The 19,504-nt window shown below is 17.8% G+C and overlaps 6 protein-coding genes across 6 annotated transcripts; 3 read left to right on the top strand and 3 right to left on the bottom strand.

Annotated features, from left to right (window-relative positions):
• Window positions 1-568: 568 nt before the first annotated feature.
• Window positions 569-3,958, top strand: PGAL8A_00003300 (inner membrane complex protein 1a, putative; the record flags this gene model as incomplete). Its single annotated transcript, XM_028671426.1, has 5 exons — window positions 569-763; window positions 941-1,090; window positions 1,298-1,512; window positions 1,779-2,668; window positions 2,976-3,958. The coding sequence occupies 5 exons, from the start codon at window positions 569-571 to the stop codon at window positions 3,956-3,958; spliced, it is 2,433 nt and encodes an 810-aa protein (XP_028528079.1).
• Window positions 3,959-5,506: 1,548 nt separating this feature from the next.
• Window positions 5,507-6,358, top strand: PGAL8A_00003200 (phosphatidylethanolamine-binding protein, putative; the record flags this gene model as incomplete). The annotated part of the gene is made up of 3 exons (XM_028671425.1): window positions 5,507-5,588; window positions 5,730-6,086; window positions 6,216-6,358. The coding sequence occupies 3 exons, from the start codon at window positions 5,507-5,509 to the stop codon at window positions 6,356-6,358; spliced, it is 582 nt and encodes a 193-aa protein (XP_028528078.1).
• A 602-nt stretch (window positions 6,359-6,960) lies between these two features.
• Window positions 6,961-8,649, bottom strand: PGAL8A_00003100 (IBR domain protein, putative; the record flags this gene model as incomplete). The annotated part of the gene is made up of 1 exon (XM_028671424.1): window positions 6,961-8,649. One exon carries the CDS (start codon window positions 8,647-8,649, stop codon window positions 6,961-6,963), a length of 1,689 nt encoding a protein of 562 aa, XP_028528077.1.
• A 1,869-nt stretch (window positions 8,650-10,518) lies between these two features.
• On the top strand, window positions 10,519-11,934 carry BCKDH-E2 (lipoamide acyltransferase component of branched-chain alpha-keto acid dehydrogenase complex, putative; the record flags this gene model as incomplete). Its single annotated transcript, XM_028671423.1, has 1 exon — window positions 10,519-11,934. One exon carries the CDS (start codon window positions 10,519-10,521, stop codon window positions 11,932-11,934), a length of 1,416 nt encoding a protein of 471 aa, XP_028528076.1.
• Window positions 11,935-12,312: 378 nt separating this feature from the next.
• Window positions 12,313-12,843, bottom strand: PGAL8A_00002900 (plasmoredoxin, putative; the record flags this gene model as incomplete). Its single annotated transcript, XM_028671420.1, has 1 exon — window positions 12,313-12,843. The coding sequence occupies one exon, from the start codon at window positions 12,841-12,843 to the stop codon at window positions 12,313-12,315; it is 531 nt and encodes a 176-aa protein (XP_028528075.1).
• A 619-nt stretch (window positions 12,844-13,462) lies between these two features.
• On the bottom strand, window positions 13,463-18,826 carry PGAL8A_00002800 (spindle pole body protein, putative; the record flags this gene model as incomplete). Its single annotated transcript, XM_028671419.1, has 1 exon — window positions 13,463-18,826. The coding sequence occupies one exon, from the start codon at window positions 18,824-18,826 to the stop codon at window positions 13,463-13,465; it is 5,364 nt and encodes a 1,787-aa protein (XP_028528074.1).
• Window positions 18,827-19,504: the final 678 nt, after the last annotated feature.

The raw sequence follows: 19,504 nt of genomic DNA, 5'->3' as shown, positions 1-19,504 counted from the left end.
TTAAATATAAATTTAATAAAAAAAAAAAAAAAAAAAAAAAAACAAAAGAAAAATTATTTATAAGTGCTGTTGTAAATAATTAATGCATGTGTGTACTGCAACTAATAATAATTATTTTTAAAATTAATGTTGATTAGAAAGAATATATTTCCCTATATGAAAAAATTAGTCATTTTAAGATTTTATCCATCAAACGTTTTGTCTCTTTTATAAATGAAAAAAATAACATAATTATTGCTAAAAAAAGAAATAAAAGTAAAAAAAAAAAAAGAAGAATTAAATATAGAAATAAATATAAATATATATATATATATATATATATATATATATATATATATATATATATATATATATATTTATTAGTTCTATAAATATTTTAGAATAATTTTAGTAATAAGAATATCTTATATAAACATTTTTTTAACATTGTATTTTTTTATATTTTTAGTTTTGAAACTGTTCTAAACTTTTAATTAAAAAAAAAAAAAAAATATATAATTTAAAGATTTCACAATATAACTTATTATTATAATTGATGTCTACATTTTTATTATTTTGAAGAAAAAAAATGTTTAATAAATGCCAAGTAAAAAGTAGTTGTCTGGAAGAAGGTAATGAAACAAGAACAAGCATAAATAAAGAAAATGAAAAACTATATGAGGAAACTCTAACAAAAGAAAAAGGAGATTTAACAAAAATTATAGAAGGAGAACCAGATCTTTCGAAAGCTGTTGAAATAAGTCAGCGTACTGAGAGAGAATATGTAAAATATAATTATTTTTTCCCCTTTTACATATATATATATATATATATATATATATATATATATATATATATATATATATATATATATATATATATATATATTAATTCATTTACGATTATGTAAAAGAGACTTTATGAAAACATTCATTATTTTCTTTTTTTTTTTTTTTTAAAGGTGGCTATAACTGCTTATCAGCCAGTTGATGTTGTAACCAGAACTGTTGAGGTACCCTTCGTTAGAACAATAGAAACTACTATTCCTAAAATAACATATGAAAACAAAATTAAAGAAATTCCAAAATATTATTCTAAAATTGTTGAAAAGGTAGAATATTTTTTTTTATTCTGGATAATTTACATTTTTTAATTTATTTTATGTTTTAATATATTTTAGCATGTATGATGTTTATTCATTATTTTTACAATTTTTTTTTTTATACTTGTTTAATTTCTTATTTTACTTTTTTTTTTTTTTTAAGTATATATAATTATAACATTACCATTTTTCCTTTTTTTTCCCTTCTTCTTTTAGGTTGTTGAGGTTCCAGAAATAAAATATGTTGACAAAATTGTTGATGTACCACATATTCAATATTACTTCAAATATATTCCAAAAGTTGAAGTAAAAGAAAATATTATTAAAAAACCAGTTTATGAAAAAAAAATTGTAGAAAAAATTGTAGAAGTTCCTAAAATAAAAGAAGTACAAAGATATCAAGAAGTGGAAACTGTGGAATATATTGTAAAGTAATGTTTTATTTTTATTTTTATTTTTTTTTTTTTTTTTTTTTTTTCAGAAATATTTTTTATTAGATACTTATATCTTCTATATTTTTAAAATTTTCTAAATTAAAATAAAGTTTAGTACTTTATTCTTTTATATACGTCTGAAATAAATATTATGGAATCAGTTATTTGTTTATAATTTTATTCTATACATCTATCAATTTAATATATTATATTGCATAGAAAAAATATATATATCTTCATTCTATTTTTTATGTAATTTTTAGGTATATTCCGAAAGATAAAAGTGAATATAAAGAAAAGGTAAATGAGGATCAGCAGCAAACTAAAGATGTAAATGAAAATAATCTATATGAAGAATCTTCAGATGTTGTTAATAGTGAAAATGAAACAAAAGAAAAAAAAGGAGAATATAAAGAAGAATCTACCCAAAATATAGCAAGTGGTGATTTAAATACACCAACAGATAATATCAATGGAACAAGATTAATTAAAAGTGCTCCTATCGACATGAATCAAGGAGAATTTTTACAACAAAATGCAATATATAACAAATATGTTCCATCTATTAGTACTCCAGGGATGAATTCCAATATATTTACTAAATCTATGCAAGATTATAGACAAACAAAATCTGGTGCATTCCCTTCTTTTGGTTTACAAAATGAATTATCAATGATGCAACTAAAAAAAAGTAGTTCTATATTACCAGCACCAAGTATTGAGCAAGTTTTTAGACCTAAAATTGTCAAAAATATAGAAGTTCAAAAGCATGTTCCTATTTCTGTTGATGTTCCAGTGCCATATATGGTTCCCAAACCTGTAGTTGTTAATATAGAAATTCCTGTTTTAAAATTTAGAGACACATTTGTGCCTATCCCAGTCAGGAGAAAAATAATTCCAAAAATAAGGTGGATATCTGATATTTACCAAGTAGTATGTATAAAAGAAAAACCATATCTGAAAATACAAGATGTTATTAAACCAATTCCATGTGATGTGGATATAAAATATAGAGAATGTATGGAAAAGGCATGTGCAATTAATCCAAATGAGTTACCACAAGATGATGTTCATGCAATGTGGATGAAAGTTAATGCTCATCTAGCTGATAAAAAAAAAAAGGAATACGGAAATCTATATCCATATTATAGAAGTAAAAAAATTCATACATATATATACATATGTATAATATATTAAAAAGTTGAGTATATTATCCATTTAAGTTTTAAAAATTCATACATATATATACATATGTATATATATTAAAAAGTTGAGTATATTATCCATTTAAGTTTTAAAAATTCATACATATATATACATATGTATATATATTAAAAAGTTGAGTAGATTATCCATTGAAGTTTTTTTTTTTTTTTTTTTTTTTTATTTAATCTTTTTATCTTACAAAGGAATTTCTTGAAACCTATATTTGTATATTTATTAATTTTTTTTTTTTATAGCTAATAATGAAAATAAAAAAGGAATTTCCAGCCAAATGGAGTATAATAGAAATGAAGAAAGAGAATATTCCAAAGAGGAATATATAAATTTTAGAGAAGAAAATGAAAACAGTATAACAATTAAAGAAAATAGAGAAAATGAAGAAAATAATATACTTCAGGAAAACAAAGAAAAGGGAGAATCAGATGAGAACATAAAAAATGAAGAAAGAGGCGAAAAAGAAGAAGAAGAAGAAGATGAAAACGAAGAAAATAAAGAAAAAAATGAAATAGAAGAAAATGAGGAAAAACATAATCAAGAAACCGAGGAAGGTAATTCAAATATGAAATCTGATTCTGAAAAAAATATAATTAAAAATAAAAGTGATGTGCACAATGAAGATGCAAATAATGAAAATAAAAACATACAAAAAGATGAAATAACTAATAAAGAATATAAAAAAAAAAGAGAAAATAATGAATCAAACAATGCAGATGAAAACATTTTTGAAAGTAGTGAAACATTTATGAATGAAATGAAAAAGGAATATTTTGAAGAACATTCTGTTGGATCTTTACATCCATCGCATCCTCTAGCTATGGCCTATTTACAGAATAAATGGATTGAAACTGACACACTAAGAACTCATGAACTTTACACAAATGATTTTATAAAAGCAAATATATATGCTAACTTTAATACAAGAAATGGAAATATTAAAATGTCTCCTTTTATGCGTGACAAAGAATTTCTAAAAACAGCTAGTCCACTTATGTCTGCTTTTAAACAAAATAACATAAGTAATATAGAAAGTTATTATAATAATGCCATTTTTCAAAATATAAATGAAGAAGCAAGTAAATATAAAAATCACCAATTTAATGAAATGGAAGAAAAAAATGAAGCTACAGAAGTAAAATTATATCATAAAATAAACAATGTTAAAAAAGAAGACAGAGATTCTACAAATAATAAATGTTGTAATTATTTTTGCAAAAAATGAAACAACCAAAAAAAAAAAAAAAATATAATTAAATTATTTGAAAAATCATAAATGTAATAATTTCTAGTATTAGTAAAGTGTATATATGAAAAAATAATTATAAATCATATCAACACACTATTAAAGATGAGGAATTTAAAAATAAATTTATGAATCATGAATGTAAAAATATTTATTACAAGAAATAGTTAATCTTATAATTAACATTTAACAAGACTATTAATTTAGATGATTCTAATTATATAAGATACGTTTAAATTTTTTATCCTTATGTATTTATATTAAATATTATGTAAAACTTTTGATTATATATGATATAAATGTCTGAATAATGTAAAATGTTTTTGATATTCTAAAATTATTATAAATATATATATATTTTTATGTATATACGTATGTATATATGTATTTATTTTGTCTTATTTAATATATATATAACCTGTTATAGGTATTTATGATATTTAGTTTAATATATTTGTTAACAATGTAGAAATATTAAATTATTCATATTTTATATTAAAAGAATTAATGACATTAATAAAATAAGATAATTATTTCTTATTTATTTTCTTTAAAGAAGAAATTTTTATTATCTTTTTTTTTTTCATAATATACTATGAATTAAATTATTAATAATTAATTACAATTATTTATTTACTTTTTTTTTTTTTTTTTTTTTATAAAAACGAGTTTATCTTATTTATTTTGTATTTTATATAATATTTGCTTTTATCGTATTCTCTAAAATTAAAAGAATTAATTCATATCTATAAAATATAAAAAAAAAAAAAAATTAAAATTTTTTTATTTAGAATATATATTTGTTCTATTTACTTTATTGCAATGATTTATTTATTCTTATGTTTATTAGTTTTTTTTTTTTTTTTAATCACGTATATAAAAAGGATATTTTTTAAATAACAAATAAAACACATTTTTATTAAATTTATTATTATTATTATTTTATATATTTTAACTATAATGTATAATTTAATAACATTATTTGATAAATAAGACAAAATAAGAGTATATATAGAATAATTCTAAAATGAAAGTTACAAATTAATGGTTAAATTACTATAAAAAAAAAAAAAAAATGGCTCATTTTTTTTCATTATTATTTTAAACTAATTTTTGTTCATTTAATTATATAAATTTGACGCAATATATATTATTAATATAAAAAAAAAAAAAAAAAAAAAAACAATAAAATAAATAATTGTTTTTATTTTAAAAAGTATAATTTTGCCTAAAAATTTTTATTATTCAACCTTATAAAAATGATTATTTCTTTAGTACGAAAATACAAAAGAGAATAACAAACATTTTTAGTTTGAGATTTTTCGATAATTTTTTTTCTTTTTCATAGATTTATATTAATGTACATACATTTATCAAAAAATGAAAAAAATTTGAAATTAGTTCAGATAACTTTTAGTTTTAAGAATAAAAAGATATAAGCATATATATAAAGTTCAACTTGTAAAAAAATATAAAAAAAATAAATATATGCTCTTATAAAGATAATTTTTTTTTTATAAGTTAAAAATGGTTTCATCATACATTATAATATTATTTTATTTTTACAGCTCTAAATTAATTTTAGGTAAAGTTGATATTATAGAATCAGGTATATACACAATTAAATAAAACAGAAAACATAATTATTTTATTTTATTTTATTTTTTTAAATAAGAGATATTTATGTTGTTCTTTAATTATATTGCTATAATTAAGGTATTTTTATTGTATTCCTATTTTTTTTTGTCAGAATTTGGTATTGAAAAATGTAATTCTGACAAAGTAAAAATATTAGAAGAGAAATTTTATAGTAAATCTTGTGGTGGAGAAAATTTATTACCTAATTTTGAATGGATAGATAAAAATAGTACAACAAAATCATATGTTATTACTATAACTAGTATTAGTAATTCCAATACAGTTGTTCACTTCATAGCATGGAATATTCCTGCTCATGTAAATTCATTAAATAATTTTACGAATTTTAATGATATTAACGCTATTATTGGTTTGAATTCTTATAACAAAAAAAATTATGAAGGTCCTTGTTATAAACATTTAAACAATGAAACAAGTGAATGCATAAAATTTACTTTGTATGTATTAAGTAAGCATAAATTAATACATAAAATTTTTTTTTTTAAACAATCAAAAATTATTCTTAAATTATTATAAAAAGAATGTTAATTTAATAATATATGTATAAACATCCATGTTTTCAATTTTTTCTTTGTAGAAAATGAGAATATAGAATTATCTGAAGATGCAGATTATTATGAATTAATGGCTTATATAAAAAAAATGAGTAGAACTGAAAATATTATTCTTGATAGCTTATCTTTATATTCATTATCCATACCAAAAAAAGTTTTAGATTAATAAAAAAAAAATTTAAGATATATTCTGCCCCTTTTTTTAGAAAAAAATAAAATTTTATTATTTACATTTTTTTTAAGTACTAACTATATATATTTAATTTTATCAGCTAAATTAAATTTCATATGTAACTAAATTTTATTGAACTATGTAGAAAAAAAAAAAAAAAAATAAAATAAAAATAAAAAATATAGTTATAATATTTAAGACAGTTTTAATAAAATAATAATTCTTCTGTGTTTAAACATTTATCTGCTTCATATAAAAAGAAGACATGTAAAATAGTTGTAAAACATATATATTTTTTCTAATATTACTTTTAGTTAAAATTTTTTTGAAAACACATTTAATAAATATGGAAGATTTATTTTATTATTAAAAGGTAAAATATATATTTAAGTTTATACATTAACTGATATTTTTTTATTAATAATATCAAAAAAAACAAAAAAAAAAAAAATTAAAATGCCAAACTTTTATTTATAAAAAAAGTATATTATAAATAATATATATATGGGAAATAAAATAAAAACAAATAATCAAAAAAAAGTATATTTATTTTTAAATACTCAAATAATTTTTATGATATATAATTAATAAAAAATTTAATTGGTAAAATCATTTTCAATAAATTCACAAATATTTTTAAAAAATGCATCAACCGTTTTTGTTAATTCTTGAATTACTATTATATTTTTGTTTTCTCTATTTTTAATAAATTGATCTAAATTTATGCTCTCTGTTTTTCTTTGTAAAATTTCTAAATTTCTCTCTAATTCTCCTTGATGATATTCAAAAAAATACTTTTGATTTTCATCTTTCCAATTTGAAAAATAAGCATAAGCATAAGACCATTTTAATATTTTTCTGCATTTAATTGTTTGTATTATAGCATCTTCAAAGTTCTCAAATTTTTGTGTTTCTAAATTATTTGATTCACAGAAATTATATAAAAAAAGAAGCTGTGTTTTAATAGAGAAGTTTTCTCCGTAGTGATGTGCATCAAATCTTGTTTTATAATGATTATACTTATTAAGAATATTGTTAGAATTTTTTTTTTCTTCTTTTTCTTTATTTATTTCATTTTCATTAGACTTTATTTCTTCCAAATATTTGTTACATTTATAAAATCCACCTTTGTGATTTTTCCATTCTTCTAAACATAGCCAACAAAAATCATAACCACAAATACATTTCATATGCATGCAACCTGAGGTTTTTTCAATAGACCCATTACAATTAGGACATTTTTTTGTATGAATATTTATCCATTTTATGTTATTATCATCTTTTTTTTCTAAATCATACCATTTTTTAATAATAGAACATGTAACAGGTCTGTGAAATTCGTAAGAACAAATAAAACAAAAATTGTAGCCACATTTGCAAATAACGTTATTATTTTTCAGCATAATAGATTCAATAATATAATCACAATTTTTATTAGGACATTTTTTTAAATTATAATTTTTATTTATATAAATATTTAATAAAATCTTTTCATATTTTTCATATAATTTTTCATCACATATTTGTTTCCAATCTTCTTTTTTGATTAATTCTTTACATTCGGTGTCCATGCATTTCTTTTGAATAACATTCTCTTCAAAATCTTCATTTAATGAAATTTTTAAATAACATAACCAACATTCTTTTGAATATCTATGACCACATTTTAATGCATAAGTATCTATAATATCACATTCTAATAATAAAATGGGACAAATAAATTTTTCTTGTTTGAAATTGTTATTATGATTAGATATATGTGATGAATTATCTTTATCTAACTCTTTTATATTAACTGTATCATTTTCCTTACTAAGTAAATTATAATTTGGATTCTCAAAAATATCTTCTTTTAAATGAGAAAATTCAGATTTTGATAAAACATTTTTAAAATTCTTAAACCATTCCTCAATTAAATAATTAGAATTAAAATTGTATGCTTTTAAAAAACGGTAAGCATAATCATAATCAACATTAATTAAATTCATCACATCAGAAATTTCTTCATCCATCTTTTCTTTGATTTCATTAATATTATATACATTATAAATATTATTTTCTTGAAATTTATCAAAATTTTTTTTAAAATGACCTAAATAAATTTTTAAACCTTTTTCGTAATTCTCAATATTTAAAAATGAATTTCCTGATTGATTATTTATTCTTGAGTTAACATTATCTAAGCTATTATTCATAAATGTTTTCACGACTTTTAATTTTTTATCCTTACCAACTTCTAGTGTCACATTTAATCTATTATTAATATTGTCTTTAGGTATATTCATATTTAAATATACATTTAAAATTATTTAAATGAATAAAAATAAAAATATATATACATATATATTCATATTTTCATGATGAAAACTTTTTCTTTCTTTAATTTTTATTTTTTTTTTTTTTTTTTTTTTTTTGGCATTGAATATCTTTTTAAAATATTATTCTAATTATGCTGCACACATATTTTTAATAATGTATGTTTTTTTAACATATCCTTTAAAAAAAAGAGAAACAAATATTTAAATTATTTAATCCATATAATTTTCCATATTTTAAATTGTACTAAAAAAAGTTTTCATTGAAACATGAACTTATATTTATTTCTCTTTCATTTTTTTACTTTTCTTTTTCATAAAAAATTGAAAAAAAAATTATTTATTTCAATTTCACGAATTAAGATAATCCTAATTTTTTGGAAATATAGATTATTTTTTAAATATTTAACATTTTTTTTTTTTTTTAATAACATTTTTATATTTCTTTAAAAAACATTTAAATTAATACGAAAAAAACACCAAAAAAAAAAAAAAAAAATACGTAAAAAAATATCAATATAGATATAATAAAAAGGTAAGAAAATTATATAAAAGATATTATTATTTTTAATATGTAATATTTTAATGTTTATTTAATTTATAAAATGAATTTCCAAATAATATTTTCAAATAGCTTATATTTTTTTTTTTTTTAGTTATCCTTGAAATTATAATATACTTAAAATAATATTCTTTCTTTTATTTAAAATATAATTTAAATAGTCAGCCAGTATATTCTGATTTTTATAATAAAAAATAATCTAAAACTAAATCTTAGAGATTAAAATTTTTTTTTTTAATAACTTTAAAAAAAAAAAAATGAAATGTTTCAATATAATTTTTTAATAATTTTAATTAGAATTAGTAAACGTTGCAATCCTCTTGCTTCAATGATAATTATTGTAAATAAGTTTAAAATGTTCAATTAAAATACTAATTTTTTTTTTTTCACGTTTTTCTTAAAAAATTTTACTTTACAAAGTTATATCGTATTTTTATTAATAGCATATAAAAATCTACGTTAATCAAATGCAGTTCTGTTTCATGTATATTTCAAAATTGACCAAGAAGAGGTAGGTTTTTCTTGGTTTTCCATATTTTTAGATTATTATATTTACTAAATATTATAATTTATTGTAAAAAAAATAATTTAAAAAAAAAAAAAAAAAAATTATAACAAATGTATATATTATAGAAAAATCATAATTTTTTTTTTAAGATTTAATGTTATTTTAAAAAAAAAAAAAAAATCTATTTATAATAAGAAAAGTTTTAAAATTTAGTTTTTATTTTAGTATACATTTTTAATTATTGTTTGTTGAATTTAAAAAAAAAATTTTTTTTTATATAATTATAATGTTACGTAATAAATTTTAAGAAATTAAAAATTAATTCTATGGAATTTTTCCATTCTTAATGTATTTTTTAAATATTTGTAATAATAAAAAAAAATATATTTTTTTTTCCTTTTATATATAATTATTTTAAGGATTCTTTTTTTTTTTTTATAATATCAAAAATTGAACTTTAATTTGATAAAAGGAAAAAAAAAAGAACTTTTGTTTTTATGGTAAAGGTATATGAATTTTTTTTTTTGTTGATAAAATTATGAAAACATAATATTAATGTATTTTTTTTTTACATAATAATAAGATAAAAAAAAGTTACATTTTGAAATTTAGAAATTCGCTATTATTTGTATTATCTAAGAATTTTAACAAATATCATAAAAAAAAATTAATTTAATACAAATATATAGGTAAATAGAAGTAAAATTTTTTTTTTTTAATAAGTTAATTTTAAATATATATTTATTTTTAATCTTCATCAGTTTTGAAAATGATAACAAAAAATATTAAAAATATATTCAGTAGAATAAATTTAATAACTAATAAAAATAAGGTATGCTATATAAATACAAGTGCACTAAATTTTAAAGTTGTTAAATGCAAACTCTTTGATATAGGAGAAGGAATATCAGAAGTAGAAATAACTCAATGGAATAAAAACGAAGGAGATCAAGTTAATGAAATGGAGAGTTTGCTAACAGTTCAAAGTGATAAGGCATCTGTAGATATAACAAGTAAATATAGCGGTGTGCTTATAAAAAAATATGCTAATGAAAAGGATTTAATTAAGGTTGGATCGTACTTCTGTGAAATAGATACTGAAGATGGAGTAGTTGAAGAAAAAGAAAATAATGAAGAAAAAACAAAAAGTGAGGAAAATGAAGATGAAGATGAAGATGAAAATAAAATTCGACTAGAAGAAGACTTAGATGATCAATCAGATGAATTAAATTTAGAAAATCCTTCAAATATTTCAAATACAAATACATTTGAAAGAGAGCAAGAACAAAAAATTTTTGTTAAAGCTTCACCAGGTGTTAAAAAAAAAGCAAAAGAATATAATTTAGACATAAATACAATAAGCAAATATTTTAACAAACAAACTATAACTATGGATGATGTAGAAAATTATTACAATAGTAGGAATAATGTTGAAAAAGTAGATAACAACTCTGTAGATATATTAGAAGAAGTTCCCTTAAAAGGAATAAAATTGGCTATGTGTAAAAGCATGAATGATTCATTGAGTATTCCTTTATTTCATTTAAATGAAATGTGTATGGTTGAAAATTTATTAAAAATTAAAAATGAATTTAAAAAAATTTTACATGAGAAAGAAAATATAAATATAACAATAACTTGCATAATAATAAAATTAATATCTATTGCATTAAATGATTTTCCTATATTAAATTCTAAATTTGACTCAAAAAAAAATAGCTATACCATTTATAAAAATCATAATGTATGTGTAGCAATGGATACACCAAATGGATTATTAGTTCCAAATATAAAAAATGTTGAGAAAAAAAATATTATTGATATTCAAAAAGATTTGACACTATTACGTGATAAGGCAATTAATATGAAATTAAGTAAAAGTGATATATCTGATGGTACTGTAACCATTAGTAATTTTGGTGCTATATCTGGATCTTTCGCTACCCCAATAGTATTTGATAACCAAGCATGTATAATAGGAGTATCTAAAGTTCAGAGACAATTATTTTTAAAAAATGAAAAAAATGAATTAAATTCGTTAAATGATATAATGGTTTCTGATACTGTAAATTTAACATATGGAGCTGATCATAGATTTATAGATGGAGCAACTTTAGCACAATTTTCTAAAAAGTTGAAAGGATTAATTGAGAACCCTATTTCTATAATACCTTTTTTAAAATAAGTAATACATAACATTAATGATAATTCCTTTTATATTTTAATTATATAGTAACATTTATTTTTCTAATTATACAGTAATTTTATGTTTCTTTATATTCTAGAATTATTTATATTTTTTTTTTTTTTTTTTTATAATGTCGAAGTCATATATACTATAATAATCTTTAAAAAATGTTCTTTTATATATTTTTACTCAGTGTTATTTTAAATGCATTATTTTTTCTCCTTCAATTTATATTTCTGTACATATATATTTATATTATTTTCAAAAAAAAAAAAAAAAAAAAAATTTTAATTTTTAGATATATAAAAAAAAAAAAATGATAATATATATTAATTAATTTACGTCATATATAAATAAAAAATATATATATATATATTAATTATAAAACAAATCTAGAAAACGATTATTAAATTTGAAATTATTTGGATGTATTGTATTATTTTTTATTAAGGATTTTAAATTATTGATATATGTTTCTGTTTTAATTAATTGAACTGCATCTTTTACTAAAACTTTATTATTTGGACTAATAAGCATAAAAGAAGGTAAATTCTTTATTTGAAATTTTTGGCAAATATACAAGTAATTGTCAAATGGTAAACTGTAAAAATTCATGTTCTTTAAAAAGCTTAAATAATCTTGATATGTTTTATCAAAAGGTATGTAAATTATTTCAATAAAAGGAAAATTCTTTTTAAAAATATTCAAATTTTCTACAAATGTTAAACAGTATTTACACCATGAGGCACCAAAAAACAAACCCAAATACTTATCATTAAAGTAAGAAGAGTCTATTTTTTTTAACTCATTATTATGGTAATAATACATATAATTTATATAGTTCTTATATTTCTCTTCATCAATTTTTGTACTTTTAAGAAATGTTTCATCAACTTCACATTTCATTTTAAAGAAAAAAAAAAAATAAAATAAAATAAAAAAAAAATAAAAAACTTTATAAATAACACTTAAATAGGTAAATATTTTTTCTTAATTAGTGAATATAATAAAAAAATGAGATATATATTTTATCTATTTTTTTTTTTTATTTACATATATTTTAATAACACACATGTTTTTTCTTTTGAATATTTGAAATTACAATTTTAATGTTAAATAGTAACTTTAATATAAAAAAGGAAAATTTGTAAATATATTTTTAACATAAATTTATATAAAAATTGTAATATATATATATATATATATATAAATATAAAAAAAAAAAAAAAAAAAAAAAAATGGTTAAAAATATATAAATTTTAAAAAAGTTAATGAAAAAAATATATTTTCATATATTGAGAGAAAAGAAATAGCATATAAAATTATTGGGTATTTTTAATAAACCTAATGAGGTTTTAAAAATTTAAAAAAATAAAATAATAAATTATAAAAATATGATCAGAAATATTAAAACACTTGTTTAAAAAAAAAAAAAGTTTTTCTTATCTTTGTACAAATATTTTTTAAAAATATTTGAAAAAATGTAAAATATTATTATATTGGATAAATTAAAAATTAGGTATGCTTAAGAGTTAAATTTGTTATTATATATACTACCATCTATACTATTTATATCTATATTACTTATATTAATGTTACTTATATTTTCATTATTTAAATTGCATAAATTATACTTTTGCAATTTACTGTAATTAACATTACGTGGTATTTTACTTAATTTATTATCATAATTAATTACTTCTACATCATAATTGTTACAATTAAAAGGAATATTTTGATTATTCTTTTGGTTAAAAGGTATAAAATTATTTTCATTTAAATTTGCCTTATTAATTAATTGATTTTTTAAATCACTTTTATGCAAAGATGTTAGGTTATATGTATTTTTATCATTTGTACCATTCATAAAATTATTAGAAATAGATGTTAAGTTCACATAATTGTTATTTATATCGCTGTTATTCTTATAACTTTCTTTTTGATCAGAATTTATTGATGTATTCATTTTTTTTATGTCATTTGGCATTCTTATATTATTATTATTATTATTGTAATTCTGTAAATTATAATTTATTTGATTATTATTATTACTAAAAGAATTTATATAATTTCCAGAATCATTTTTTTCCATGTAGTAATTACCTTTATTATTTAAATTGGTACCAATATTACTTATGTTGTTATTATCATTCGCATTATTAAAAATTTTCTTCTTGTTATTCATGTTATTAGATTCAAAGCTACTTAAATTTGAATTATCTATATAACTAGAAAAATTTTCATTTTTACATTCAGAATTACATTCATTAGCAGAATTTAATTGATAAGGGATTTTATATTTATTGGTGTAATAAAAATTGTAATCTAATTTAATTAAAAAATTATGAGCATAATCATCAATGTTATTATTTACATATTCTGTTAAAAGAAGAAAGAAAACTTTAAAATGTTTATCGTAATGTTTGATGGTATTATGTATCATAGATATATATGCTTTGTCTCTTAGTAATTCTTGTATGAATTTTTTGTGATAGTTACTTTTATTGTTTTTTTTATTATTAATTACATTTCTATTCAATGAACTACAATTTTGATTTTCATGAGATAATTTTTCTACCTGTTCATTCTTATCAAAACTAAATTTTAGAATATGTCTTGTAAATATATGGGCAATAGAAATTAATTTTAAAATGCAGTTAATAATATTTGTATCTATAATAAAGGAATATTTAAGTATGTTATTTAAATAATTATTGTGAATGTATATTATATCATCAAAAATTAATGTTTCCTTTAATTTGTTATTCATACAATGATATTCAGACTTTATTACATCGTTCTGAATATGATATAAATAACATTTTAAAAAGTGAAGCATACTTTCTCTTGTATGAATGCATATCATTAAATTATTATTACATTCTTCATTCATATCAATATTTTTAACAAACATATGATTAAGCCAAACCTCTGTTAATTTATGCTCTATATATTTACAGTAATTTAATATTCTAAAAATTAAAGTATATTTAAAAATAGTTATGTTATTAAATATTAAATTATAAGGAAATATATTATGATATGATAATATTAATCCTTTATAAATTTCTACATTAATATTAGCTTGGACATTTTGAATATTTAGCATGTTATTTTTTATGTTAGACATAAATTTTTTTTTTGTTCCTTTATATTTTTCTGCATTATTATTTTTAAATTCACTTAATTTTGAATAATTATTTTTATTATTAAACATGTACATATTTGTTTTTTTTTTTTCTTCTTTTTGTTTTTTTATTCCTTCTAATTTTTTCTCATATTCTTGTTCACTTTCTTTTTCATCTTCATCATCATATTTGCTTTCTTTTTCACCATCAGCGTACTCCTCTTTATTCACTTCATCATCATCTTCTTCTTCTTCTTCTTCTTCTTCTTCTTCTTCTTCTGTTTCTCTGTTATGATAATACTCTTCTTGTTGTTCTCTTTTGTGCCCTTGTTTTTGTTCTTCATCATAAATAGAATTTTCTTTATTAAAATGAATCTGATCATCATTGAGATGAAAATTTTTTAAATCAATAATTAAATTAACATTGTCAATAATATTTAATATGTCAGAAACATCAATGTTGTAATCTTTTCTATATTTTAAATTATATAAAACAGATGAACGTATGGATATATCATAATAATTTTTTAATTTATTGAGAATATTATTTTTTTTATTATTATATAATTTTTCTAAATGTTCATGAGAAAGTATATAAAAATATTTAAGATAATCGCTAATTTGTAAAAAGAAAAAAAAATAATGATGTTTTATTTTTTCTTTTATGTCTATTTTTTTTATATATAATTCAAACATTTTTTTTGATGCATATAAATGTTGATTATGAATCAAATCTTCATATATTTTTTTATCATTATCATAAATTAAGTAGCATGTCTTATTGTCTTGAATATTAATATAATTATAATATTCATCTTCTATCTTATTATTACTTGTTTTTTTCAATGAAAATTCTTGATTTTGATTATTAATATTATTCTTATTACAATTATAATCATTATTTTTATATTCATTATTTGGTACCATGTTATTAATGTAAATATCAGAAGTGTTGTTATTATCTAAATAAACAAATTTTTTACTTTGTAAATTAAATAATTTAGAGCAAGCTGATAGAACATCAATATATTTGCCAGTTATAAAAATATAATTACAAATATTTTTTAAAAAAAAAGGAACTTTATTATTTAATATAATATATTTAGCTCCCCAATAATTAGTAGATAAATCAATATACTTTTTAAAAATATATTTATAAATATTATTATGATAAAACTTATGATTTTGTTTATAATATGGAGTAATATGTTTATTTTCATGTATAAAAAATTCTTTATATGTATCTTTAACTTTTCCATAAAAAATATAATTTTTAATGAAATCAAATAATGGTGTAGTTACATTTTTTAATAAATATAAAAGAACTCTTTTATTGATATCATCTACATTTAAATATTCTTGTAATTTATAAATAAGATCAATTAAATATTTTGAATTGTTAACTTTTTTTTTTATTATTATTTTGTTTATAATTCTATTCAATAACTTGGCTATTTGAATCAATGGGAGTATACTTATTTTTATTTTGTATAAAGATATATCTTCTGTTTTCTCTATATTAATATTGAAAAATAAGTTAAAATCTTGTACATTTTTATGAAATAAATTATTTATACTAAAAAATATTTTTTTTTCTTCCGGATCTATACATGTAGATAATCTACTTTCATCAAATAGACATAATGATAAATCACTTTTATCATTCATGTTAATTTTAGTAAAATTAAAAATATTTCTTATATTTTCTTCAATTTTATTTATATGATTTAAAATATGTAAATTTATATTGTATAAACAACAACAGAATATATCAAAAGTAAAATTACATGAGTGACCTCTTTTGTTAATTTCAATAAATTTTTGAATTTTTCTTAAATAAATTCCCAATTTTAATATTTCTTTTGTAATTTCTATATTGCTGTTATTACTTTCTTTGTGTGAAAATATTATTGGATGAAAAATAATTTTGTACTTTGGCATTATGTATATTAAATCATTATTCAAATCATCAAAATTTCCTTTTTCATCAAATTTTCCTTTTTCATCAAAATTTGCTTTTTCATCAAAAGATAAGTTTTCATTATTTTCATCGTCTGATGATATGGAAGAAGAATCTGTTTGAGAAGAATTTGATGTGGCATTTGAATTTTCTCCATAAGATGATAATGAATAAATTGAATTATTTTCTTCTTTATTTTTGTCACCATAATTTTTATTTTTTTTTAAAATATTATAAATATTAGAATAATAATTTTCATGATTATATTTATAAAATTCTTTTATATATATTAAGTTACCATAACTATTGTTTAAAATATATAATATATCAATAATTAATAAACATTCTTTTATATATAAACTATAGTTAAAATAATTTTCACTAATTTTTTGTGTTATATAATTGTTAAAATATATATAATCTTCGTTATTTAGTAAGTCTGTATCTATTAAATTACTATTAAGAGGTGTATTATTATTACTAGTTTTATGTTCTAAATGCTTTTTGTTCATCGTAAAATTTAATAAAATTTGACTATCACTATTTAAGTTATAGTTATGAATTAATAGATATGAATTATTATGATCTGACTTATTATAACTGGTTAAGCAAACATTATGAAAATTAAAAGTAATATTAATATCTGTATCATTATTGAATAAATGTTTGATATTCATTTTTTTTATTAGTACCAATTTGTACAAATTAGATTCTTCATAACCTGTACAGTTATTCAATATATTATCGTTTTGATTTAAATTTGTTGAATTTTTACTAACGCTATTATTATCTAATTCAATTTTTTGGACACCCAATATTTCTTTTGTTTTATTATTTATTAGAAGGAAACTGTCATTAATATAAATTCTTGTATAACAATTAATAATTCTCTCATAGATATTAATTACGTCATATAGTACATCATTAATATCTACTATATCATTTTTATTTAAGCGATTCCAGTATTCATTTAATAATATACTTCTTTTAATAATAATCCATGAATTATAAGTATCTAAATTTATAAATAATGTTTTTTGAAATTTTATTCTTCTAAAAATTACATCATTATAGTTTGTAAATTTCTCATTTTGTATATAAAAATTTTTTTCTTTTTCTATATGATCATTTGATACACTTAAAAAATATAAGTCTGAATTTATATGTGTAAAAACATATTCATAATGATTATCTGAATCATCATCCGAATATATAAAATTTCTTTTATTGTTTAATTTGGACTTTTTTTTTTTTTTTTTTTCTCTTTCACAAAAATTCATATTACTTGTTTCAAATATTGTACTATTATATATTGGGTTTACATCTTCTTCATTGGATATATAACTTGTTAAACTACTATAAGTATCATTTTGAGTATTATATGAACTTTTTTTTTTTTTATTTTTCTTTTTTCTTTTTTGTAAATTAACATGTTCATACTTTTTATTATTATATATTATATATATAATATCATTATTATATATGCAATTATTAACAGAATTAATGTTTTTACTATTTATTATTAAAAATATATTTCTATTATTATCATATCTATATGGATATGTATATTCTAAACAACTTTCTTTATTATAATCTATTGACTTTCCTTCGTTAATTTTAATATTCTCATTTCCGTATATTTTTTCATATTTTAAAATATCTTTATATTTCTTTTTTATATTGACATAACATTTAGAATAATTATTATATAAACAAAGACAATTACGAAATTTGACATTTGTTATGTTTATTCTATTGTTATTTTCTTTTTCCAGTAATTTTTTTAATTTTTCTTTATTCATTTTGTTAAGTTTAATTTAATTCATTATATATATAATAACAAAAAATAAGATTAATTTATATATATATATATTTATATTTATATATATATTTATAAATATGTATATACATATACATTTATAAATAATTTAGTTAAATTTTTTAGTATGAACATAATTTATTTAATATATATTTATATAAACTTTATATCTATTTTTTTTTTTTTTTTTAATGAAAAAATTTTTTAACATGATTTTTTTTTATAAATTGACCATTTAAAAGTTTAATAAATTATTAGGACATACATATATATAATACTGTATTTAAACATACGGATTATGTTAAAAAAATATTTAAAAAATAAAGTGATAATTTTTAATTTTTTTTAAGTATAATATATATATATATATAAGAACACTACATTGTAAATACAATCATATGATAAAAATATAATTATTGTGTAAACTTAAAAAGTATGCATTTGATACTTAATATTATCTTAAATTTATTTTTTCCATATTAAATTTAAAAAAAAATATATTTTAAATTCTGTTCTGTTTTTATTTTATTATAGTATATTTTTTTATGTTTTAATTAACAATTATTAAAAAGCATTAATAAAAAAAAAAAAAAAAGTATTGTCTTTTCTTATTTATTTTTTTATAAATTATTACAGTGTAATAAATATTTATGTGATTTAT

The sequence above is a fragment of the Plasmodium gallinaceum genome (assembly GCF_900005855.1).
Source record: "Plasmodium gallinaceum strain 8A genome assembly, contig: PGAL8A_v1_10, whole genome shotgun sequence".
In the NCBI taxonomy this organism is placed as follows: domain Eukaryota; phylum Apicomplexa; class Aconoidasida; order Haemosporida; family Plasmodiidae; genus Plasmodium; species Plasmodium gallinaceum.
The sequence above is the reverse complement of the archived record's forward strand: the minus strand, read 5'-3'. Positions and strand labels throughout refer to the sequence as shown.